General features: G+C 39.8%; 1 protein-coding gene across 5 annotated transcripts in view; it reads left to right on the forward strand.

Annotated features, from left to right (window-relative positions):
* Tomosyn (syntaxin-binding protein tomosyn) overlaps window positions 1-26,954 on the forward strand; it is a 567,161-nt gene that overhangs the window by 482,652 nt on the left and 57,555 nt on the right. For 4 of the 5 annotated variants that reach the window (XM_070105267.1, XM_070105270.1, XM_070105269.1 and 1 more), the window contains exons 16-20: window positions 8,400-8,519; window positions 8,679-8,798; window positions 14,918-15,118; window positions 22,342-22,450; window positions 26,397-26,480. In XM_070105267.1, the coding sequence (XP_069961368.1) occupies window positions 8,400-8,519; window positions 8,679-8,798; window positions 14,918-15,118; window positions 22,342-22,450; window positions 26,397-26,480 (634 nt within the window). The remainder of the gene's footprint in view (window positions 1-8,399; window positions 8,520-8,678; window positions 8,799-14,917; window positions 15,119-22,341; window positions 22,451-26,396; window positions 26,481-26,954) is intronic. The other variant, XM_070105268.1, reaches the window with a different exon arrangement.

Raw genomic sequence — 26,954 nt, forward strand, 5'->3', positions numbered from 1 at the left:
ACACTTACAAAAGCACTTACATAAATTCTTCTTTCAACGTACCAGCCGTATCCCACCGAGGTGGGGTGGCCCAAGAGAAAAAACTGAAGTTTCTCCTTTTAAATTTAGTAATATATACAGGAGAAGGGGTTACTAGCCCCTTGCTCCCGGCATTTTAGTCGCCTCTTACAACACGCATGGCTTACAGAGGAAGAATTCTGTTCCACTTCCCCATGGAGAACTTACATAAATACACTTACATAATTGTTTGAGTTTTAAGCTGTTCATATCCCGAGATACCACTGTACTCGTATACTTAGTGAAAGTCCATAGTTATACAAAGCACTTAAGAGTACTGTACTTTGATTATATTATTATTATTATTATTGCAAGGCCAGAAATGTGCTGCATGTTATTGGCTCGGTTTTTTGCTTAATATTATATTACGTGTAAACTACGTATCGACAAATTAGACAAGTGTTGCACTTGTGTTTAATTTGTCAACTTGTTGGTTCTCTGAACCATTCATCTACAAACTACGTATTGTTGAAAATTGTATATAATACCGACAAATTGAAGATTAAGACGCATGTGCAAGAGTATCTTTATTGATGAAATATTTTGCCCACACAGTAGTCTTCTTTAGTCAAACAGAGGCAGCAGTAGTAATGAAATAAAGATGATGTAATCAGTCCATCAACCTTGGAGAAAACGTATTTGACGTGGTCAGTCCCTCAGCCTGGAGAAGAGTTCAGCTCCATGGTCTGGAACAAGGTGGTCAGTCCCTCAGCCTGGAGAAGAGTTCAGCTCCATGGTCTGGAACAAGGTGGTCAGTCCCTCAGCCTGGAGAAGAGTTCAGCTCCATGGTCTGGAACAAGGTGGTCAGTCCCTCAGCCTGGAGAAGAGCTCAGCTCTATGGTCTGGAACAAGGTGGTCAGTCCCTCAGCCTGGAGAAGAGTTCAGCACCATGGTCTGGAACAAGGTGGTAAGTCCCTCAGCCTGGAGAAGAGTTCAGCTCCATGGTCTGGAACAAGGTGGTCAGTCCCTCAGCCTGGAGAAGAGTTCAGCTCCATGGTCTGGAACAAGGTGGTCAGTCCCTCAGCCTGGAGAAGAGTTCAGGTCCATGGTCTGGAACAAGGTGGTCAGTCCCTCAGCCTGGAGAAGAGTTCAGCTCCATGGTCTGGAACAAGGTGATCAGTCCCTCAGCCTGGAGAAGAATCCAGCTCCATGGTCTGGAACAAGGTGGTCAGTCCCTCAGCCTGGAGAAGAATCCAGCTCCATGGTCTGGAACAAGGTGGTCAGTCCCTCAGCCTGGAGAAGAATCCAGCTCCATGGACTGGAACAAGGTGGTCAGTCCCTCTGCCTGGACAAGAATCCAGCTCCATGGTCTGGAACAAGGTGGTCAGTCCCTCAGCCTGGAGAAGAATCCAGCTCCATGGACTGGAACAAGGTGGTCAGTCCCTCTGCCTGGAGAAGAATCCAGCTCCATGGTCTGGAACAAGGTGGTCAGTCCCTCAGCCTGGAGAAGAATCCAGCTCCATGGACTGGAACAAGGTGGTCAGTCCCTCAGCCTGGAGAAGAATCCAGCTCCATGGTCTGGAACACGGTGGTCAGTCCCTCAGCCTGGAGAAGAATCCAGCTCCATGGACTGGAACAAGGTGATCAGTCCCTCAGCCTGGAGAAGAATCCAGCTCCATGGTCTGGAACAAGGTGGTCAGTCCGTCAGCCTGGAGAAGAGTTTAGCTCCATGGTCTGGAACAAGGTGATCAGTCCCTCAGCCTGGAGAAGAGCTCAGCTCCATGGTCTGGAACAAGGTGGTCAGTCCCTCAGCCTGGAGAAGAGTTCAGCTCCATGGTCTGGAACAATATGAAGGTTGATGGACTGATTAAATCTTCATTTCATTACTACTGCTCCCTCTGTATTTGAGTGAAGAAGTCTACTGTGTAAACGAAACGTTTTATCAGTATAGATACCCAACTGTTGCACATGTGTCTTAGTCTTCAAACTACATTTTGTATACTACACAAGGAAATAAAATATTGGTTTGTTATCGGTCTTACTTAGAGGTCTTATTTCTCAGTCGAGTGATAGAATGATTGAGGATCACCTACATAAATAAATAAATAATAAAATTTTATTTTTTTGCTAAGATTACAATGTGTGTTTACATTTCATAATTTGATTGGAACAAAGAAAGCCACTATCATGCTGGGGCATTTCCGGCAGACTTAACCTAATACATGGGTGGGAGATGGCCAGTGTGATAAAAAGAGAAATTCTCAAGGCACAGCGTACAGTGGATCCCCACCTTACGATATTATTTCATTCCAGAAGTCTGTTCCAGTGCCGTTACTGACCGAATTATTGTGAATTAGATTAGTCCGTTTCAGACCCCCAAAAATACACTTACAAAAGCACTTACAAAAATACACTTACATAATTGTTCGAGTTGGGAGCTGATCGTAAGGCAGGGGTCCACTGTATTGGTCTGTGTGGAACACACGAACATATCTCGCTAATACGGCGGGTCGGATTCCAGACTGCTGCTGTAAAGCCAATATTGCCTTAATATGTGATTACATTTCATAATTTGATTGAAAATAAAAAAAAAATGTTATATCCTTGCAAAGCTTATGATGTGTGGTTTACATATTATAAAATACAGTGGACCCCCGGTTTATGATCAGCTCCCAATGTGACCAATTATGTAAGTGTATTTATGTAAGTATGTTTGTATGTGTATGTTTGGGGGTCTGAAATGGACTAATCTAATTCACAATATTCCTTATAGGAACAAATTCGTTCAGTACTGGCACCTGAACATACTTCTGGAATGAAATAATATCGTAAACCGGGGGTTCCACTGGATTACAAAGAAAGCAGCCACCAGCATACTTAAGCATTTTGGGCAGACTAATAATAATTCTTACTCTGTATTGGCACAGGTTATGGAACAGTACATTATAATATACATTATTACATATTAATCTAACAGTTGGTACAAAGAAAGCCACTATCTTGCTGGGGCATTTCGGGCAGACTTATAAACGCTACTTAAGTGTAGACAGGTAAAGAGAGGTAAATTTCAAATATTAACTATTTTACTCTGTTACTGCTAATAGGTAGCCAAATGTTTTTAGTTAGTAAGCTTTATAGTTTAATGTAGACGTAACTGATAACAATATTACAAGTACAGGTTGGTTGTCACTAATCTGGCAATCAGTAATTCAGTTCCATCAGTAATCCAGCACTAATTTTGGCTAGCATAATTTCAAATTTCCAGGGTCGCCACACCAACCTGCCGCTACTGTTTGGTGGTGCTACTTGCTGCATAAGTCATTCCAGCTTCTTTTTCTCCATTTATTGTTATAACTTTTTCACTTCTAGCCCTAGTCATGGTTCCAAAGAATAAAATACACCTACCATCTGACTTACAACTGAGTTCGGTTCCGAGAAACCAGTCGTAAGTCGAACTTTACTACTGAATATATCTGGAGAGTTTATCTGGAGAGAGTTCCGGGGGTCAACGCCCCCGCGGCCCAGTCTGTGACCAGGCCTCCTTAGGTCAGTGTCCCAGGATGCGACCCACACCAGTCGACTAACACCCAGGTACCCATTTTACTGATGGGGAACATAGACAACAGGTGGAAAGAAACACGTCCAATGTTTCTACTCTGGCTGGGAATCGAACCCAGGCCCTCACCGTGTGAAGCGAGAGCGTTAACCACCAGGCCACCAGAGCCACAAAACATTTTTGTAATGACTTTATTTTATTGTTTTATTTTGGTATTTCATGTTTTACTTTACTTTTTATGTTGTTAGTACTGTGTTTTATACTGTAAGGTTTAGGATAAACACTGTGTACAACACAAATACTGGTTTATTTCCCAGAAATTTGGCATAAAAAAACACGATCGTAAGTCGAGTGGTCGTAAGTCGGATGGTAGGTGTAAATGCTTCTCATTGTGTAAAGCACATACACTGTACATTGTCCATAAAAGATAAGGTGACTTTGAAGCCGCTGTCAGTTACCATGAGCTCATCTCACTCAGATAAGCTGTGACCAGTAAATTTTGGCCTACATATGAGAGAATAGGTCTGTGTGGTAAGTGTGGTAAGAGGGGTTGTTGAGGTGGCTGAGAAGGGGTTGTTGAGGAGGGGTTGAGGTGGCTGAGGAGGGGTTGTTGAGGTGGTTGAGAAGGGGTTGTTGAGGGGTTGAGGTGGCTGAGGAGGGGTTGTTGAGGTGGTTGAGAAGGGGTTGTTGAGGGGTTGAGGTGGCTGAGGAGGGGTGGTTGAGAAGGGGTTGTTGAGGAGGGGTTGAGGTGGCTGAGGAGGGGTTGTTGAGAAAGGGTTGTTGAGGAGGGGTTGAGGTGGCTGAGGAGGGGTTGTTGAGAAAGGGTTGTTGAGGAGGGGTTGAAGTGACTGAGGAGGGGTTGTTAAGATGGTTGAGAAGGGGTTGAGGTGGTTGAGAAGGGGTTGTTGAAGAGGGGTTGAGGTGGCTGAGGAGGGGTTGTTGAGGTAGTTGAGAAGGGGTTGTTGAAGAAGGGTTGAGGTGGCTGAGGAGGGGTTGAGGTGGTTGAGAAGGGGTTGTTGAGGGGTTGAGAAGGGGTTGTTGAGGGGTTGAGGTGGCTGAGGAGGGGTGGTTGAGAAGGGGTTGTTGAGGAGGGGTTGAGGTGGCTGAGGAGGGGTTGTTGAGGTGGTTCATGAGGGGTTGAAGAGGCTGATGAGACGTTGTTGAGATGGTTGAGAAGGGGTTGAGGTGGTTGAGAAGGGGTTGTTGAAGAGGGGTTGAGGTGGCTGAGGAGGGGTTGTTGAGGTGGTTGAGAAGGGGTTGTTGAGGAGGGGTTGAGGTGGCTGAGGAGGGGTTGTTGAGGTGGTTGAAAAGGGGTTGTTGAGGTGGTTTGGACATTTATAGATGATGGATTGTAATAGGTTGACTAAAATGGCTTTACTGGGTTGGAGGGAAGGTGTGGTAGGGGTCGTCGTAGGACAGATTGGAGGGAGGGGGTAAAGGAGGTTTTGTGTGAGGGGTTTGGACATCAAACAGGCTTGTGTCGGCCTGTTAGATAGGAGTGGCAGCAAATGGTTTTCACGATTCATCATGCTGTTGGAGTGTGAGTAAGACAACACGGAGGGATTCAGGAAAACTGGTTAACTGGACTTGAGTCCTGGAGGTGGTAAGTTCAGTACCTACGCTCTAAATTCTAAAGGATTGGTTGGGATGTTACGGTTTGGAGTGTCAACATAATTGTGATGTCGGTGGCAACACAGTGATTGACAGTGAAAGTTTTTTTTTTTTTTTGATTCGGTGTACATCAGTGCGGGATGCCCAGTGTTAAAAAAAAATCTTGATGTTTTACTAAATGTATTCAAACTTTACATATTTTTTTTTTTTTTTTTTTTTTTTTTTTTTTTTATATATATATATTTTATACATATACAATATTCTGCAGAGAATTCACATTCATTTGGTAAAGATTAGCCAAGATGTGTAGATTTAATATTTACTTTAGTGACTGTGTTTTATATTTTTGGGTTAACCTGCCTCAAATACAAACTATTAATACGGTAGAATCCCCGTATCCACGGGGGATACCTTCCAATGACCTGCTGTGGATACCAAAGCTGCTGATAGTAGCAAACCCTATACATAAGTCTTTTTGATTTACACACATACCTATTATAAAGTTTAATTGATAAATTACGCACAGTAAGTGGAGGATTATTAATTTTGAATTTTTCACTGACGGGAAGCCCTTCACGGCTACTGGTAGGTTTTGAAGAACTGCCACCATCACTACTTTTGCACTTTCAGGCCGTTATTAAGCAAAATTAAGGTTTATTTTTTTGCCATGGTAAACCGTGGATAACTGATATTGTGATACCGGACCCACAGATACAAGGGTTCCACTGTACAAATTTAAAATTGTAGTATTGTGTATTTAGCTACGTCTTTTTTTGTAAATTTAAAAATGTTTACTTACTAGCATTAGCATTAGTCTGCCCAAAATGTATATACAAGCTTGGTAGCATGTTTACACTATCGTATATTGAGTGAGCAGTAGAGCTAGGCCTTAAAAATGCAAATATAGTAAAGTGGAACCTTGGTACTTGAACACCTCCATACTCAAACACTTCGGTATTCAAATGTTTTGTTTGGTAAACAAATCACTCATTAGCCTACTGTTTGCTCGGCACTCGACCAAACAAACTCGACATACCAGAACTTCACTGTAAACTATTTCATGTTTCTTTGCACTTTTTGGTATTTTTATATTACAGTGGACCCTTAACCAGCGATGGCATCGATTAACGATAAATCTGATTAGTGATACATTTTATCACAAAAATTTTGCCTCGATTAGCGCTAAAATACTCGACCAACACTATTCGTTCCGTCTGAGACGCGTCCACTTCTGGCCAGTGTTTACAAGCCAGCCAGCCACCGAGGTCGCTTCCAAGCATACAATCGGAACATTTCATATTACCACAGCCTTTTTAGTGATTGCACCTGCAAAATAAGTCACCATGGGCCCCAAGAAAGCTTCTAGTGCCAACCCTACAGCAAAAAGGGTGAGAATTACTATGGATATGAAGAAAGAGATCATTGCTAAGTATGAAAGTGGAGTGCGTGTCTCCGAGCTGGCCAGGCTGTACACAAAACCCCAATCAACCATCGCTACTATTGTGGCCAAGAAAACGGCAATCAAGGAAGCTGTTCTTGCCAAAGGTGCAACTATGTTTTCGAAACTGAGATCGCAAGTGATAGAAGATGTTGAGAGACTGTTATTGGTATGGATAAACGAAAAACAGATAGCAGGAGATAGCATCTCTCAAGCGATCATATGTGAAAAGGCTAGGAAGTTGCATGACGATTTAATTAGAAAAATGCCAGCAACTAGTGGTGATGTGAGTGAATTTAAGGCCAGCAAAGGTTGGTTTGTGAGATTTAAGAATCGTAGTGGCATACATAGTGTGATAAGGCATGGTGAGGCTGCCAGTTTGGACCAAAAAGCAGCTGAAAAATATGTGCAGGAATTCAAGGAGTACATAGACAGTGAAGGACTGAAACCTGAACAAGTGTTTAATGGTGACACTGACAATGTTGTGAAACACTTTAGGAATGTCATAAAGGAACGGGAGGTACAGGCCTCTATGGGCAGATATGTTGTGCGACAGAGGTCCAGTGACTCTCAAGCTGGTCCTAGTGGCATTAAAAGAAGAAGGGAAGTAACCCCGAAAAAGGACTTGCTACCTCAAGTCCTAATGGAAGGGGATTCCCCTTCTAAACACTAAGCCCATCAAAACACTCCCCTCTTCCCATCCCATCAATCATCACCAGATCTTCAATAAAGGTAAGTGTCATGTAACTGTGCATGTCTTCTTCAGTTTGTGTGTATTAAAATTAATATTTCATGTGTTAAAATTTTTTTTTTTCAATACTTTTGGGTGTTTTGCACGGATTAATTTGATTTCCATTATTTCTTATGAGGAAAATTAACTTGACTAACGATTATTTTGACTAACGATGAGCTCTCAGGAACGGATTAATAGCGTTAGTCGAGCAGTCCACTGTATTTGTATAAATAAGTCACCATGGGGCCTAAGAGGGTTAGTGATAATAGCCAACCAAAAAGAAAATTGGTTGTAAAAAGTTTGTGTCAGGGGCCCAAGACTGTTCAACTGCCCCCCAGCATACATAAGGGGGATTACCAATAGACCCCTGGCTGTCTTCAAGCTGGCACTGGACAAGCACCTAAAGTCGGTACCTGACCAGCCGGGCTGTGGCTTGTACATTGGTTTGCGTGCAGCCAGCAGTAACAGCCTGGTTGATCAGGCTCTGATCCACCAGGAGGCCTGGTCACAGACCGGGCCGCGGGGGCGTTGACCCCCGGAACTCTCCAGGTAAACTCCAGGTAAATACTCGAACAGATCAGCATCAAACAGCCTTCTGGAACCAATCAAGTTCGAGTACCGAGGTTCTGTTGTACACACACATTACTTACCTTAAAATATTTTCATTCCTTGCTTATAGTGAGTGGTGAATATATTGTAGGAAGTCTGAATACAGAAAGAATGGATATACAGTGGTGCCCCGGGCTTCATACATAATTCGTTCCAGAAGGCTGTTCGAGTGCCGTTACCAAACAAATTTGTTCTTATAAGGAATAATGTAAATTAGATTAGTCCATTTCAAACCCCAAAAATACACTTACAAAAGCACTTACAAAAATACATTTGCACAATTATTTGAGTTGGGAGCTGTACAAAACTCAGGGTACCACTGTAAGTGAAAACTACTGCAGTGGCAAAATGCTGTAAAATGAAGTTCTGTGAAGTGGGGTCTCCTTGTATATGTAAACTCCTGTATATCGCAGAATACAAATACGTAAATATTTTGTATTCACATTTTTCTCCAGATACCCAGATGGCACCGACGTTATGGGTTGGTACAAGTCTAGGCTCAGTTATACAAGTGATGGTGTCCATACCTCCTCCAGAAACTAGAGCAACGACTCCAGCAACAGTGTCGCCCAGTGGTAAGCTACTATGGGGGGGGGTTTGATGATTGTTCTCTGTAATGTTATTGTGCCTAGTGACAACCTGCTGTGGTGTATTGCTGTTCCAAATGTTAATACCAGGATTGTATTGTTCTTGCAACTGTGAATGTTAATTTATGCTCCTATTTGTCATTTCAGGAACCATTTTTCGGTTGAAAGGCACAGTACTGGCCATGTCTTTCCTCGACTGCAATGGGGCGCTCATTCCTTACCAGTATGAGTCGTGGAAAGATGCCAATAAGGAGAAGAAACTGGAAAGTACGTAACGAGTCGCCGTCTTTCATGTATATTTGTTAATACAGTACAGTGTCTGCACTGTGAAGGAGGGGTGTTAAATTTCATCTCCAAAGTATTTGCTCTTGCACCATCGTAAGGTTGAAATATCATAAGTTGAACCATCGTAAGTTGAGGACCACCTGTAATAATAATAATACCGATAAATTAGACACATATGTAACTCTTGGGTATCTTTATTGAGGAAACGTTTCACCACACAGTGGCTTCATCAGTCCATACGTAGGAGAAACTTGAAGAACAGGAGGAGAATGAGGTAATCAGTCCCTCAACCTTGAGTCGATGTGTTCAGTCCATCAATCTTGAATAGAATACCTACAAAAATAATAATACCATATTTTCTGGCATATAAGGCTCGCTTTTTACCCCCCATAAAAATCAGCCTGAGCCTTGTGTACTCAAGGTGAAGGTCGAGGGATGGCTTAGGGTTACGCTATAGCAGTTGTTTACTAATGTTAAGTTACAACTGCTTTTAACCCTCAAACTGTCCAAGCAGATCTACGTTCACATGTGTAGTGCTCCAAAAGTAGACCTACTTTTTTTTACATATTTTCAAATATAACCAAAAAAAAAAAGTAGATCAAAGTTTTTTACACGTTTTCAAATGTAAAAAAAAAAAAATCTACTTTTTTTACATTCAAATGTTGAAAAAACATATATACGTTTGGACCGTTTACGGGTTAAACATCATATTATATGACTTATATAATCAGATGTTAAGTGAATGTATAGGAGCCTTTGAACCAAGTGAGAGAATATGAATGTGTAAATTCAAGAATTATGTGGATTAAAGTAAAGGTTGGATGCGAGAAGTGGGTCATAATAAGCGTGTATGCACCTGGAGAAGAGAGGAATGCAGAGGAGAGAGAGAGATTTTGGGAGATGTTAAGTGAATGTATAGGAGCCTTTGAACCAAGTGAGAGAGTAATTGTGGTAGGGGACTTGAATGCTAAAGTAGGAGAAACTTTTAGAGAGGGTGTGGTAGGTAAGTTTGGGGTGCCAGGTGTAAATGATAATGGGAGCCCTTTGATTGAACTTTGTATAGAAAGGGGTTTAGTTATAGGTAATACATATTTTAAGAAAAAGAGGATAAATAAGTATACAAGATATGATGTAGGGCGAAATGACAGTAGTTTGTTGGATTATGTGTTGGTAGATAAAAGACTGTTGAGTAGACTTCAGGATGTACATGTTTATAGAGGGGCCACAGATATATCAGATCACTTTCTAGTTGTAGCCACACTGAGAGTAAAAGGTAGATGGAATACAAGGAGAATAGAAGCATCAGGGAAGAGAGAGGTGAACGTTTATAAACTAAAAGAGGAGGCAGTTAGGGTAAGATATAAACAGCTATTGGAGGATAGATGGGCTAATGAGAGCATAGGCAATGGGGTCGAAGAGGTATGGGGTAGGTTTAAAAATGTAGTGTTAGAGTGTTCAGCAGAAGTTTGTGGTTACAGGAAAGTGGGTGCGGGAGGGAAGAGGAGCGATTGGTGGAATGATGTAAAGTGAGTAATAAGGGAGAAAAAGTTAGCATATGAGAAGTTTTTACAAAGTAGAAGTGATGCAAGGAGGGAAGAGTATATGGAGAAAAAGAGAGAGGTTAAGAGAGTGGTGAAGCAATGTAAAAAGAGAGCAAATGAGAGAGTGGGTGAGATGTTATCAACAAATTTTGTTGAAAATAAGGAGGGGTGTTAATGTTGCAGTTTAAAAACTGTAGTGTAAAGCACCCTTCTGGCAAGAAAGTGATGGAGTGAATGATGGTGAAAGTTTTTCTTTTTCGGGCCACCCTGCCTTGGTGGGAATCGGCCAGTGTGATAATAAAATAATAAAAAGAAAAAGTTTTGGAGTGAGATTAACAAGTTAAGGAAGCCTAGAGAACAAATGGATTTGTCAGTTAAAAATAGGAGAGGAGAGTTATTAAATGGAGAGTTAGAGGTATTGGGAAGATGGAGGGAATATTTTGAGGAATTGTTAAATGTTGATGAAGATAGGGAAGCTGTGATTTCGTGTATAGGACAAGGAGGAATAACATCTTGTAGGAGTGAGGAAGAGCCAGTTGTGAGTGTGGAGGAAGTTCGTGAGGCAGTAGGTAAAATGAAAGGGGGTAAGGCAGCCAGGATTGATGGGATAAAGATAGAAATGTTAAAAGCAGGTGGGGATATAGTTTTGGAGTGGTTGGTGCAATTATTTAATAAATGTATGGAAGAGGGTAAGGTACCTAGGGATTGGCAGAGAGCATGCATAGTTCCTTTGTATAAAGGCAAAGGGGATAAAAGAGAGTGCAAAAATTATAGGGGGATAAGTCTGCTGAGTATACCTGGTAAAGTGTATGGTAGAGTTATTATTGAAAGAATTAAGAGTAAGACGGAGAATAGGATAGCAGATGAACAAGGAGGCTTTAGGAAAGGTAGGGGGTGTGTGGACCAGGTGTTTACAGTGAAACATATAAGTGAACAGTATTTAGATAAGGCTAAAGAGGTCTTTGTGGCATTTATGGATTTGGAAAAGGCGTATGACAGGGTGGATAGGGGGGCAATGTGGCAGATGTTGCAGGTGTATGGTGTAGGAGGTAGGTTACTGAAAGCAGTGAAGAGTTTTTACGAGGATAGTGAGGCTCAAGTTAGAGTATGTAGGAAAGAGGGAAATTATTTCCCAGTAAAAGTAGGCCTTAGACAAGGATGTGTGATGTCACCGTGGTTGTTTAATATATTTATAGATGGGGTTGTAAGAGAAGTAAATGCGAGGGTCTTGGCAAGAGGCGTGGAGTTAAAAGATAAAGAATCACACATAAAGTGGGAGTTGTCACAGCTGCTCTTTGCTGATGACACTGTGCTCTTGGGAGATTCTGAAGAGAAGTTGCAGAGATTGGTGGATGAATTTGGTAAGGTGTGCAAAAGAAGAAAATTGAAAGTGAATACAGGAAAGAGTAAGGTTATGAAGATAACAAAAAGATTAGGTGATGAAAGATTGGATATCAGATTGGAGGGAGAGAGTATGGAGGAGGTGAATGTATTCAGATATTTGGGAGTGGATGTGTCAGTGGATGGGTCTATGAAAGATGAGGTGAATCATAGAATTGATGAGGGGAAAAGGGTGAGTGGTGCACTTAGGAGTCTGTGGAGACAAAGAACTTGTCCTTGGAGGCAAAGAGGGGAATGTATGAGAGTATAGTTTTACCAACGCTCTTATATGGGTGTGAAGCATGGGTGATGAATGTTGCAGCGAGGAGAAGGCTGGAGGCAGTGGAGATGTCATGTCTGAGAGCAATGTGTGGTGTGAATATAATGCAGAGAATTCGTAGTTTGGAAGTTAGGAGGAGGTGCGGGATTACCAAAACTGTTGTCCAGAGGGCTAAGGAAGGGTTGTTGAGGTGGTTCGGACATGTGGAGAGAATGGAGCGAAACAGAATAACTTCAAGAGTGTATCAGTCTGTAGTGGAAGGAAGGCGGGGTAGGGGTCGGCCTAGGAAAGGTTGGAGGGAGGGGGTAAAGGAGGTTTTGTGTGCGAGGGGCTTGGACTTCCAGCAGGCATGCGTGAGCGTGTTTGATAGGAGTGAATGGAGACAAATGGTTTTTAATACTTGACGTGCTGTTGGAGTGTGAGCAAAGTAACATTTATGAAGGGATTCAGGGAAACCGGCAGGTCGGACTTGAGTCCTGGAGATGGGAAGTACAGTGCCTGCACTCTGAAGGAGGGGTGTTAATGTTGCAGTTTAAAAACTGTAGTGTAAAGCACCCTTCTGGCAAGACAGTGATGGAGTGAATGATGGTGAAAGTTTTTCTTTTTCGGGCCACCCTGCCTTGGTGGGAATCGGCCAGTGTGATAATAAAAAATAAAATAATCATGCTCGGTACATTCTGGAAAATAAAGTTATATTTTATTTCAGCGCGATACTGTGTATAGAGATGGTTGACATAAGCCAGTTTATTCGGGTATACACAAATAGTTACATAGAATTATCATACATAGCAGCATATGTGTAGAGAACCTAGGATAACACAAAAAAGTCAGAGAGAGTGACTTATTTCCATTAGAACATAGTTGTACATGCACAAAACCCATAGTTAAGTAGAGGATTTTGGGCAAACTTAAACCTAACTTAAGACTACACTGGTAATAACTAATTGATTATATATAAGAACATTACTCCTTTCACTGTCCAGATGTCCCATCTGAAATTTGTCCGCACTGTCCAAGAATTTAAAAAAAAAAATGATTTATTTTATGAAATGGAGAATCTTTTTCCAGGGGTAATAAAAAAAAATATGAAATTTGATGGAAAATTTATGAAATTACGCGTTTGCGAATTTTGCCGTGTCCGATATTTACGCATCGGTGATTTTGCCCACTTTGAATCCTATTTTAAACCAATTACGTTGTTCCAGTCGACCAAATTCTTAGCTATTTCGCTAATATGTCTTCCATTTTATCAATTGAGCACAAGAAACTGCCCAATGAACTATTTCAGCTACCTAGTAAATTGATCAGAAATTTGTAATTTGACCAGTTTCATACAAATTTCAAAATATTTCAGTTTCAGAATAAACAGTTTCAGAATAAACAGTTTCAGAATAAACAGTTTCAGAATAAACAGTTTCAGAATAAACAGTTTCAGAATAAACAGTTTCAGAATAAACAGTTTCAGAATAAACAGTTTCAGAATAAACAGTTTCAGAATAAACAGTTTCAGAATAAACAGTTTCAGAATAAACAGTTTCAGAATAAACAGTTTCAGAATAAACAGTTTCAGAATAAACAGTTTCAGAATAAACAGTTTCAGAATAAACAGTTTCAGAATAAACAGTTTCAGAATAAACAGTTTCAGAATAAACAGTTTCAGAATAAACAGTTTCAGAATAAACAGTTTCAGAATAAACAGTTTCAGAATAAACAGTTTCAGAATAAACAGTTTCAGAATAAACAGTTTCAGAATAAACAGTTTCAGAATAAACAGTTTCAGAATAAACAGTTTCAGAATAAACAGTTTCAGAATAAACAGTTTCAGAATAAACAGTTTCAGAATAAACAGTTTCAGAATAAACAGTTTCAGAATAAACAGTTTCAGAATAAACAGTTTCAGAATAAACAGTTTCAGAATAAACAGTTTCAGAATAAACAGTTTCAGAATAAACAGTTTCAGAATAAACAGTTTCAGAATAAACAGTTTCAGAATAAACAGTTTCAGAATAAACAGTTTCAGAATAAACAGTTTCAGAATAGGGTTCTGAATAAACAGTGCAGGCATTACTGGCACTAAAATAACATTTACTCTGTTTATTAGTTTCATCTCCAGGCTTTACACATGAATTACATTTTGAATTTTCATTTACACAAAGAATTTTTATTCTTACACAAAAATAAATGATTTACTGTTATGCAGTATTGTAATAATTGTATAGATATGATCAGTACATTTGTGAATGCATATTAGACCCACCAATTGGATGTGTATTGGACGGTGATGCCATTTGTTTACTCTTGAACATCGGCAAAAATCGAACATTTCCATTACTTTGAGCTCATTTTCAAGTTATTTTCAGTCCTGAAACCAGTCAAAATCATTTCTATTTCTGTGATATATCTTTTATCTTATCAAATGAGACCAAAAAACTGAGAATACAACTGTAAAAACCATACAAAAATACATCGCAAATTCGGTTTTAAACCAAACACACCGTCGCAGTTTTTTTTCTCATGCACTACTTGCTGCAGGATTTTTTTTTATATGGTTCACACTTACCACATAGACCCATTCTCTCATATGTAGGCCCAGATTTACCACTCACAGCTTATCTGAGGGAGCTGAGCTCATGGCATAGTACTACGGCATGGATATTGACCTCAAAGCCATAGTACTACAGCACAGACAATGACCTCAAAGCCGTAGTACTACAGCATGAGCAGTGACCTCAAAGCCATAGTACTAAGGTGCGAACAGTGACCTCAAATCTGTAGTACTACAGCACAGACAGTAACCTCAAAGCCATAGTACTACGGCACGGCCAATGAAAGGGTTAAGGGTGTATAAAAAAAAATTTAGCCAATATTGCCTTAAAGTGAATTCCCATTACACATTGCAGGAACACCAACAAAATCTCTGGTAGACAACAGAATGTCTCCGACAAACTCTGGAGAACAGACGTGGGGTGACCGACAGTTTGTTGTGATAGCATCAGAGAAGGTGGCCAGGGTGGTGGCCCTGCCCTCTCAGAACTGTGTGTACAAACAAATCATCACAGAGGTGTCTTTTGTGGTTAAGGCTGAGATTATACAAATTAAAGGTCAGTTTTTCTTGTATGTGATTTTAAGGTCAGTTTTCTTTAGATGTGAATTTAAGGTCAGTTTTCCTCAGATGTAAATTTAAGGTCAATTATCTCTTATACAAATTAAAGGTAATTTTTGTCAAGATACAAATTAAAGGTCAGTTTTCTCAGAGATGAAATGTGTTTTTATGATGGTGAGTAAGGACACAGGCGCAGTAGTTACAACACAACCTTATATTGACATTTCAGCCACCTACACCGACCTTTATCAAGTCACAGAGAAACCTGGATGAGTGTATATACAGGGAGCATAGTCAGGCGTAGAGTTGTGTTTGTTGAAGGATTTCCATGCCAGCCTTTGTCGGGCCTGGACAGTAAGTCCTTGACTTACAAACATGTTAAGAATTTTTTGTATTATGTATAATATTGTTATTATACACAATTCAGGAGGTCCCGGGCATGTTTGTAAGTTGAGGACTTGCTGTATCACTGACAAATTTCCCTTGTTCGTTTTGGAACGCTTGTCCTCATCCATTTTTGCCTGCTGGGCACATTACAGAAGGGGCGCCTTACTCTTAGCCAGCTCCATTTTTCCACTGCGGATAATTCCTTAAAGGATTTGGTAGGAAGCTGGTTACAGAGAATCCCCTACATATCAACATTCATGTTGCTAACTTTTGATAATATGAACAATTTGCCCTGGCCAATTTTGGCCAGACCAGTTTTGCTCTGGTCAACACCTTCTCACCATCTGTTTTATTAAATTTGTGTTATTTACTAACTTTATTATAGATATCATAAACTCTATTTCATTTATAACACGTTTACTAGTGTACAGTATTTATTTTTCTTGTGTTGACATATACAGCCTCTCCGCACTGATCTAACTGGGAACTTCTGGTTCCTGTTTGTATTTACAAAGGAACTCTTGTTTTTTTTATTTTATTATTATCACATTGGCCGATTCCCACCAAGGCAGGGTGGCCCGAAAAAGAAAAACTTTCACCATCATTCACTCCATCACTGTCTTGCCAGAAGGGTGCTTTACACTACAGTTTTTAAACTGCAACATTAACACCCCTCCTTCAGAGTGCAGGCACTGTACTTCCCATCTCCAGGACTCAAGTCCGGCCTGCCGGTTTCCCTGAACCCCTTCATAAATGTTACTTTGCTCACACTCCAACAGCACGTCAAGTATTAAAAACCATTTGTCTCCATTCACTCCTATCAAACACGCTCACGCATGCCTGCTGGAAGTCCAAGCCCCTCGCACACAAAACCTCCTTTACCCCCTCTCTCCAACCTTTCCTAGGCCGACCCCTACCCCGCCTTCCTTCCACTACAGACTGATACACTCTTGAAGTCATTCTGCTTCGCTCCATTCTCTCTACATGTCCGAACCACCTCAACAACCCTTCCTCAGCCCTCTGGACAACAGTTTTGGTAATCCCGCACCTCCTCTTAACTTCCAAACTACGAATTCTCTGCATTATATTCACACCACACATTGCTCTCAGACATGACATCTCCACTGCCTCCAGCCTTCTCCTCGCTGCAACATTCATCACCCATGCTTCACACCCATATAAGAGCGTTGGTAAAACTATACTCTCATACATTCCCCTCTTTGCCTCCAAGGACAAAGTTCTTTGTCTCCACAGACTCCTAAGTGCACCACTCACTCTTTTCCCCTCATCAGTTCTATGATTCACCTCATCTTTCATAGACCCATCCGCTGACACGTCCACTCCCAAATATCTGAATACATTCACCTCCTCCATACTCTCTCCCTCCAATCTAATATTCAATCTTTCATCACCTAATCTTTTTGTTATCCTCATAACCTTACTCTTTCCTGTATTCACCTTTAATTTTCTTCTTTTGCACACCCTACCAAATTCATCCACCAATCTCTGCAACTTCTCTTCAGAATCTCCCAAGAGCACAGTGTCATCAGCAAAGAGCAGCTGTGACAACTCCCACTTTGTGTGTGATTCTTTATCTTTTAACTCCACACCTCTTGCCAAGACCCTCGCATTTACTTCTCTTACAACCCCATCTATAAATATATTAAACAACCACGGTGACATCACACATCCTTGTCTAAGGCCTACTTTTACTGGGAAAAAATTTCCCTCTTTCCTACATACTCTAACTTGAGCCTCACTATCCTCGTAAAAACTCTTCACTGCTTTCAGTAACCTACCTCCTACACCATACACTTGCAACATCTGCCACATTGCCCCCCTATCCACCCTGTCATACGCCTTTTCCAAATCCATAAATGCCACAAAGACCTCTTTAGCCTTATCTAAATACTGTTCACTTATATGTGTCACTGTAAACACCTGGTCCACACACCCCCTACCTTTCCTAAAGCCTCCTTGTTCATCTGCTATCCTATTCTCCGTCTTACTTTTAATTCTTTCAATAATAACTCTACCATACACTTTACCAGGTATACTCAGGAGACTTATCCCCCTATAATTTTTGCACTCTCTTTTATCCCCTTTGCCTTTATACAAAGGAACTATACATGCTCTCTGCCAATCCCTAGGTACCTTACCCTCTTCCATACATTTATTAAATAATTGCACCAACCACTCCAAAACTATATCCCCACTTGCTTTTAACATTTCTATCTTTATCCCATCAATCCCGGCTGCCTTACCCCCTTTCATTTTACCTACTGCCTCACGAACTTCCCCCACACTCACAATTGGCTCTTCCTCACTCTTACAAGATGTTATTCCTCCTTGTCCTATACACGAAATCACAGCTTCCCTATCTTCATTAACATTTAACAATTCCTCAAAATATTCCCTCCATCTTCCCAATACCTCTAACTCTCCATTTAATAACTCTCCTCTCCTATTTTTAACTGACAAATCCATTTGTTCTCTAGGCTTTCTTAACTTGTTAATCTCACTCCAAAACTTTTTCTTATTTTCAACAAAATTTGTTGATAACATCTCACCCACTCTCTCATTTGCTCTCTTTTTACATTGCTTCACCACTCTCTTAACCTCTCTCTTTTTCTCCATATACTCTTCCCTCCTTGCATCACTTCTACTTTGTAAAAACTTCTCATATGCTAACTTTTTCTCCCTTACTACTCTCTTTACATCATCATTCCACCAATCGCTCCTCTTCCCTCCCGCACCCACTTTCCTGTAACCACAAACTTCTGCTGAACACTCTAACACTACATTTTTAAACCTACCCCATACCTCTTCGACCCCATTGCCTATGCTCTCATTAGCCCATCTATCCTCCAATAGCTGTTTATATCTTACCCTAACTGCCTCCTCTTTTAGTTTATAAACCTTCACCTCTCTCTTCCCTGATGCTTCTATTCTCCTTGTATCCCATCTACCTTTTACTCTCAGTGTAGCTACAACTAGAAAGTGATCTGATATATCTGTGGCCCCTCTATAAACATGTACATCCTGAAGTCTACTCAACAGTCTTTTATCTACCAACACGTAATCCAACAAACTACTGTCATTTCGCCCTACATCATATCTTGTATACTTATTTATCCTCTTTTTCTTAAAATATGTATTACCTATAACTAAACCCCTTTCTATACAAAGTTCAATCAAAGGGCTCCCATTATCATTTACACCTGGCACCCCAAACTTACCTACCACACCCTCTCTAAAAGTTTCTCCTACTTTAGCATTCAGGTCCCCTACCACAATTACTCTCTCACTTGGTTCAAAGGCTCCTATACATTCACTTAACATCTCCCAAAATCTCTCTCTCCTCTGCATTCCTCTCTTCTCCAGGTGCATACACACTTATTATGACCCACTTCTCGCATCCAACCTTTACTTTAATCCACATAATTCTTGAATTTACACATTCATATTCTCTTTTCTCCTTCCATAACTGATCCTTCAACATTACTGCTACCCCTTCCTTTGCTCTAACTCTCTCAGATACTCCAGATTTAATCCCATTTATTTCCCCCCACTGAAACTCTCCTACCCCCTTCAGCTTTGTTTCGCTTAGGGCCAGGACATCCAACTTCTTTTCATTCATAACATCAGCAATCATCTGTTTCTTGTCATCCGCACTACATCCACGCACATTTAAGCATCCCAGTTTTATAAAGTTTTTCTTCTTCTCTTTTTTAGTGAATGTCTACAGGAGAAGGGGTTACTAGCCCATTGCTCACGGCATTTTAGTCGCCTCATACGACACGCATGGCTTACGGAGGAAAGATTCTTTTCCACTTCCCCATGGACAATAGAAGAAATAAAGAAGAACAAGAGCTATTTAGAAAAAGGAGAAAAACCTAGATGTATGTATATATATATGCATGTGCGTGTCTGTGAAGTGTGACCAAAGTGTAAGTTGGAGTAGCAAGATATCCCTGTTATCTAGCGTGTTTATGAGACAGAAAAGAAACCAGCAATCCTACCATCATGCAAAACAGTTACAGGTTTTTGTTTCACAGTCATCTGGCAGGACGGTAGTACTTCCCTGGGTGGTTGCTGTCTACCAACCTACTCTTGTTCTTGTTTGTATTTACAAAAGGAACTCTTGTTCCTGCTTCTGTTTACAAAGGAACTCTTGTTCTTGTTTGCATTTACAAAAGGAACTCTTGTTCCTGCTTCTGTTTACAAAGGAACTCTTGTTCTTGTTTGTATTTACAAAAGGAACTCTTGTTCCTGCTTCTGTTTACAAAGGAACTCTTGTTCTTGCTTCTGTTTACAAAGGAACTCTTGTTCTTGTTTGCATTTACAAAAGGAACTCTTGTTCCTGTTTCTGTTTACAAAGGAACTCTTCTGTTTTTTTTCACGGCCCAGCTTTTGGGCAACAAGTCTCCCCATACATAAAGGAATTGGGAAATTGGGTTCAGTGCAGCTTACGCTGCATTGAACCCTGATCAACTCAACAAAGAAAGAAGTGTGTTGAGGTTTAATGCTCATGTGTTTTAAAATTGGTTAGAGAACTGTGTATGCTCCTCTATGGTTCTCTGTGACCCGGATAAGTCTACACTTGGGCAAGATGTTGTCATTGAAGAATTGTCCTGTACTGTTTTTGTGACTTTATCCGTCACTCCTCTATGCGACACTATCGTCTATGCGACACTAGTGTCGCATAGAGGAATGACTTCTGATGATGGCATTGCTTAGAGAAGTGACGTCTGACAGTGGTGTTGCTTAGAGAAGTGACGTCTCATACTGGTGTTGCTTAGAGAAGTGACATCTGACAGTGGTGTCGCTTAGAGAAGTGACATCTGACACTGGTGTTGCTTAGAGAAGTGATGCCTGACAGTGGTGTTGCTTAGAGAAGTGAAATCTCAATTTATCAGACTAAGAGGGAAAGGATATCCTCTAAAACATAAGAAAGGAGGAACACTGCAGCAGGCCTACTGGCCCATGCTAGACAGGTCTTTCTCAAATCCATAGCAAAAATATTTTCCCCGTGTAAATTTGTTTTTTTAAGCCCTTTAGCATTCCAAGACCCCATTATAGGCCCACATTTGGGAAGGTTTCAGAGCTCTAATTGTACATACAGTGGTACCTTGAGTTATGAACTTAATTTGTTCCAGAAGGCTGCTTGAGTGCCGATACCGAATGAATCTGTTACCATTAGGAATAATGTAAATTAGATTAGTCCGGTTCAGACCCCCAAAAATACACTTAGAAAAGCACTTGCAAAATTACACTTACATAATTGTTCGAGTTGGGAGCTGTACGAAACTCGAGGTACCACTGTAGGGAACCTCTTGTTATCCTCAAGTAACTAATCAGATAGTTCTGGTTAGGGGCATTTCTATGGAAAATAGCACCTAAGGCAAGCACTGAAATTGCACCCCTGTCCAAACATCAGACACCCATCTTTTAAATAAGTTTACCATAAAATTAACTAAAACATACAAATCAAGCTGGTTAATCTTAATTTACAAATTATGGCACTACATGAGAATTACAACTGCACCTTCCTTGCTTTCACTGATGCAAATTGGTGTATGATGTGCCCCCCCCCAACCTTTTCAAGTGGCACCCAGGGCATGTGCCCTCCCTGCCATACCTTGGGTATGCCACTGGTTCTTACATCTTCCCAGAAAGAGTGAGAAGATGTGATTCACAGTAGTTTCAGACTTGGGATCAGACAGCTCGCAATCACTCATACAAAATAAACAAAAATAAGCAACTTTATCTCCATGGGGAAGTGGAACAGAATTCTTCCTCTGTAAGTCGTGCGTATCATAAGAGACAACTGACATGCCAGGAGCAAGGGGCTAGTAACCCTTTCTCCCGTATACATTACTAAAGTTAAAGAAAGAAACTTTTGTTTTTCTTTTTAGGCCGCCCCGCCTTAGTACGATACGGCCAGTGCATTGAGAGAAGAAGCGGCAGCTTTGTATTTTCTCTGCAGTACACAAAATGTAGTTTACATGTAATACAGTGGACCCCCGGTTTACGATATTATTTCATTCCAGAAGTATGTTCAGGTGCCAGTACTGAACAAATTTGTTCCCATAAGGAATATTGTGAAGTAGATTAGTCCATTTCAGACCCCCAAACATACACGTACAAACGCACTTACATAAATACACTTACATAATTGGTCACAGTGGGAGGTGATCGTAAAGCGGGGATCCACTATATTGTTAAGCACAAAAGTCAATAGCATGAGATTCTTTTCACGCAGACTAATCCTAATGCTTGAAGACTACTTAATAAACTAGATTTAAGTTATTAAGTAGGAGTTTTTAAAATGTACAAAAAGTGAGTGTAGATGATGAGGGTAACTAAAAAAAAAAAAAAATCCGAGAAATGAATGAGTTGCCCCCAGTGCAGCGGTGGGTAATGTTTTGCTTTTAAATGAAAATAAAAATGTTTATTTCCTTGCAAAGAATACAATACAGTGGACCCCCGGTTAACAATATTTTTTTCACTCCAGAAGTATGTTCAGGTGCCAGTACTGACCGAATTTGTTCCCATAAGGAATATTGTGAAGTACATTAGTCCATTTCAGACCCGCAAACATACACGTACAAACGCACTTACATAAATACACTTACATAATTGGTCACATTCGGAGGTGATCGTTATGCGGGGGTCCACTGTATGTGGTTTACATATTACAAAATTTTATTTACAAAGTAAGCCACTAGCATACCTAGGCATTTTGGTCAGACTAATTCCTACTATAACAGAAAGACCCCAGCAGTTGTGTACGAGCAGAGTTATATTAGTGCTTGCCCCTCTCCCCCACAGACAGTGTTTGTCTGGTCTGTTACATCGCCACGGGACATATTTCCGTCTTCAGTTTGCCGAGTTTGCGTCAGTTGATCTACGTTGACTTCCTGCCTCTCGTTGATCTCAGGTAAGTGAAGACTCTCCACAGCAGTGGTAACTAACTCAGTGCTCTTACCTTATCAACCTTTTCAGTGTTTTTAATTTATTTTGGTATAAATTACAGTATATATACATACTGTGCAGGATGTGTGTGTATGTTGTTTATATATATATATATATATATATATATATATATATATATATATATATATATATATATATATATATATATATATATATATATATATATATATATATATATGTGTGTGTATATACTGTAGTATATAAACTTATAGAATTATATAAAGTTTTATTTTCTTGGTTTAGTTAAGTGAAATTAGAGTTTTAAGATAAAACTTGCATCTCTTTCTTTTAAAATATAGACTCAAGAAAGCTGTCTGTGGCTGTGTGTGTCTGGCTAACAGATTTTTGGTTTATTTTCTATACCATTTTTGTTTTTGTTTGAACCTAAATTAGTGCATATGGCTTTCTTGCCTCTACTAATGTCAGCACTAGAGAATAGTCGAAGTTAAATTTGTTTTTTAACACAGAGAATGTATTTTGGCGACCATAGAGTAGATATGTATAAATATATATCTTTTGCTTAGTGTCATATATAGTTCTTCCATTAATGACCGTGTGAGTATCACAGGTTTAGCAACACTTGTATGGGTAAACTGATTACCAGACTGGGGTTTGAATCATGGTCCTTATATGTGGCCGGCCTAGGGCTGTGGCCACTGAACTGCCAGGGTTCCGGCCACTGAACTGCCAGGGTTCCAGTCCCCGCTCGGTATTCTCTTTATTCATTGACAGTCGTTCATTGCGACTTATCTCGGGTCCACACACAAATATCAATAGACCTACACAACCAGAATTGTCTCAACATTTTTCAATACCCACTCACAGTTCTCCCAGAGTTGTATTATACTGTGTGTATTTTCTAGTGCCTCCCACGAGATGTATGGAACTCATTCTCAAAATTTTTAGTAGATTGTTTTGCAGAATTAATTTTTTTTCGTTTTTTCATGTTAATGTATATTTTGTGCAATTTTTCGCATAAGGTTTTTGAGTTCGTATTATAACCTAGTTTTGTTTTTATTTATATTTTTAGATCCCCCTTATGATAGTTCTACATTTTTAGATATTTTGTTTTTTTGAGGCAGTGAATAGGCAAATCCAATGTAAATTTTGAGATTCATGCTAGTTATTTTTTCTGGTTTGAAGTCAGTTGAGTGTATATAACTTAGTATTGTGAAGACCATCAAGTCGTCAATGATATTCACTCAAGTTAAGTAACTAATTTCTTATATTTATTGATGTCCTTTGTAGATTTTCAGTTTCACATCGTAAAACTTTTCTTCAGTGTTCTGTAAAGACATTTCTTATAGTTCAATTTGTATATAGAGTGTATAGGCTGTTTAGACTTCTGCCTCAGCCATTAAAAATATCACTTTCATTGTGTCTGGTACAGTAAATCATTATTTATCATAATTCTTAAGATTAAGTCAGTTTGCATCTCTCGATTTTTAATAACAAATATAGACATCAGACTACATTCAGTGTCTTGCCTGGCTATGTCACCTGAGCTGCAAAAGTACCACATATCAACACGCGTGTTGATAAGTCAACACGCGTCTTTGTAAGACTCTGATGGAGATTTTTTCTAGGTGACACGCTTGCCTGCAAGAGTGTGGGTAATTTCTCGAGTCATCACGTACGTTCGGAAGATTATATAACATTTTTTCTATTATCACATATGTTTGGAAGATACGAGAATAATTTCTCGAGTATCACGCATGTTCGTGAAATATTAATGAGAGTTTCTCATTTTGAAACAAGATCAAAAAAATAAAAAAATTTTGGTCATACTTATCAGCAAATCACAGTTAACTTAAATTTGAGATATCATTAGATGAGTAATAATAGTTCATCTAGAGGAAATGGCGAGTCAATTCCCTCATAAAGCTCCTCTGCATATTGTGATTTTCTTAAAAGCTTTTGAGAGAGTAAGAGTGTATCCTGAATTCCACCTTAAAAGGCTTTGAAAGTACAGTAGTGCCTCCCCCCCCATATCCATGGGAGATATGTACCAAGACCTGCCGTGGATACCTGAAACTGTGGATAGTAGCGAACGCTATGTATAAGTTGTTTTTTGTTTACGTACACACCTATGATGAAGTTTAATTAATAAATTGTCACTTTTTCACTGATGGGAAGCACTTCACAGCTTCTCTTGGGCTTTGAACAATTCCCACCATCACTACTTTTGCACTTTAGGGCCGGTATTAAACAAAATTAAAGATTATTTTTGGGTCAGGGTAAACCGCAGATAACTGAAACAGCGGATAACCTGCACATAGAAAAAAAACCTGTGACAGTGTTTTGGTTCAACTTGGTCCATTAAATGGTCCAGGTCGGTCTGAAATGTCATGAGTTTCAGTCGCCCGTGTGCGGGTTATTGCACAGTATTGTGCCTTTTTACACTTCATATGCTACTCATTTTGGAGAGCACTTTTTTAATTACATTTGCAAAAGATTTGCACCATAAAGAGGAGCTTTATAATAGCTGACTGGAATTTATAGCTGATGAGATACACTTGCAACCTCTCAGTATTGTAAGTCTTTACTGCTTACTGTCAGTTGTATTTCCTTAGATAACTAGACTTTGGTTTTTGTTTTTAGGTCATCCTGCTTTGGTGGGATATGGCCGGTTCGTTGAAAAAAAGAATTGGACTATAGTCATGCGCCGCAAAATGATGTTTCAGTCAATGATATATAGCGGTGGTGTAAAGAATCCTACTGCGCTGTACTGTACAATTATGTACAGTACTTAATACTTAACAGTGATGATAAACAACTATATTACTGCTCTATGTATTTACTTTTTATTGTTAATTCTAGAGCGTACTCTTTCTATTTATAAAAACAAGTTTAGTGTAAAAAAGTAGGGGTGTTACGCCGGCAGCATCCTCATACATCTCATGTTTACTGCATCTCTCGATAGCATCATTTTTTCTCATGCTGGATTTAATCTAGTGTAATGTTCATCATGGCTCCCAAGTCATAATAAACATGCTGTACAGATTTGTAGCCTAGGAACACTAGGCTGTATACCATATAGCCTAGGTGTGTAGTAGGCTATACCATCTAGGTTTGTGTAAGTACACTATGACGTTCGCACAACCACGAAATCGTCCAACAATGCATTTCTCAGAATGTATCCCCATTGTTAAGCAATGCATGACTGTATTGCAATTTTGTATTGTTTCAGGACTGACTGAAACAAAGATGATTTACAGTGCCTCTCAGATTTGAGGTTAAGTTGTGGATTGCTCCGGTCATGATATTGTGACCGTACTTGTTTATTCATCAGGATCAAATATCACTTCCAGTGGTATTCAATACTGTGGCTCAGGTGACATCATGGGTGTTGATTCTGTTAACCTTAGACTTGTGAGCATATGCTTGCTTCTCCTCAACTAATTCTTCAACTGTGGGGCAGTGAACTTAACAAATATTAATTTTCAAGTTTGTTAAAATCTGATACAGTAAACCTTCAATGTAACGGACTTCTGAGATAACAGACAAAATTTTAATAATAATAAATTCACTGAATAAATTATACTTTGAACTCCTTTATTTTCAATGTTCAGTGTATGTACAGTCTGTATAAAGTGTATAGTACTGTATAGTGTACAGTGCTGTATAAAGTGTACAGTACTGTACTTCAGCTTTTCCTGCCACTTTTTAAGATTATTCTGATTTAACGAACACTTGGACGCTCCCCCCCCCCATTAGTGCGTAATATCGAAAATTTACTGTATTCTGCCTTATTTTTTATTCTAACATGTCTTCCCCCATGTGAAGTTGAAAATGGAGTGTTAAGCATGTGCTTAGGAAAGATCAATTGAGGGCACACACTTGTTCTACCCCCAAACACTTAATGCTACAATCTTTTCCCTTACACATAGTTTTCAGACGAGGAAGACTGGCATAGTTGACCCCATGCTGTCTATTTGGGGTCAGCAAATGTTCGTTAATGAAGATACAGACCAGTAAGTCAACACACTACACTCCGGTTCAGAAAAGCACATCTTGAAATTTTTAACTATTCAATTAAGGACTATAACAACATAATGATTTTGCAAATCATCTTAATTTTCTCAGTTATAGGAAGGCACACATATGCAAGACCTCTTTTCAGTGTTCCACATTTTTGTTTAGCTTCAAATTGAACCATTGTTTGTTATGTTGCACCCGCCGGCGATTGTCACCGGTGGGTGGAACAATGACTTAATTGAAACTCAATGAAAACATAGAACACCAAAGAGGTGCTGTATATGAGGGGCCCTCCTGTATATGAGGGGCCCTCCTGTATATGAGGGGCCCTCGTGTATCTAATTAAGAACTACAATGACATAACAAATTTCAGAGAAGTTGCAGGTCATTATCCTACATTATGTTGTATAGTGATGTATCTGGCGAGGTTTTTAATGGTGTTCGCCGACTTTTTGAAGATGTGAGTTTCT

This window comes from Cherax quadricarinatus, chromosome 98, assembly GCF_038502225.1.
Source record: "Cherax quadricarinatus isolate ZL_2023a chromosome 98, ASM3850222v1, whole genome shotgun sequence".
Classification (NCBI taxonomy): Eukaryota; Metazoa; Arthropoda; class Malacostraca; order Decapoda; family Parastacidae; genus Cherax; species Cherax quadricarinatus.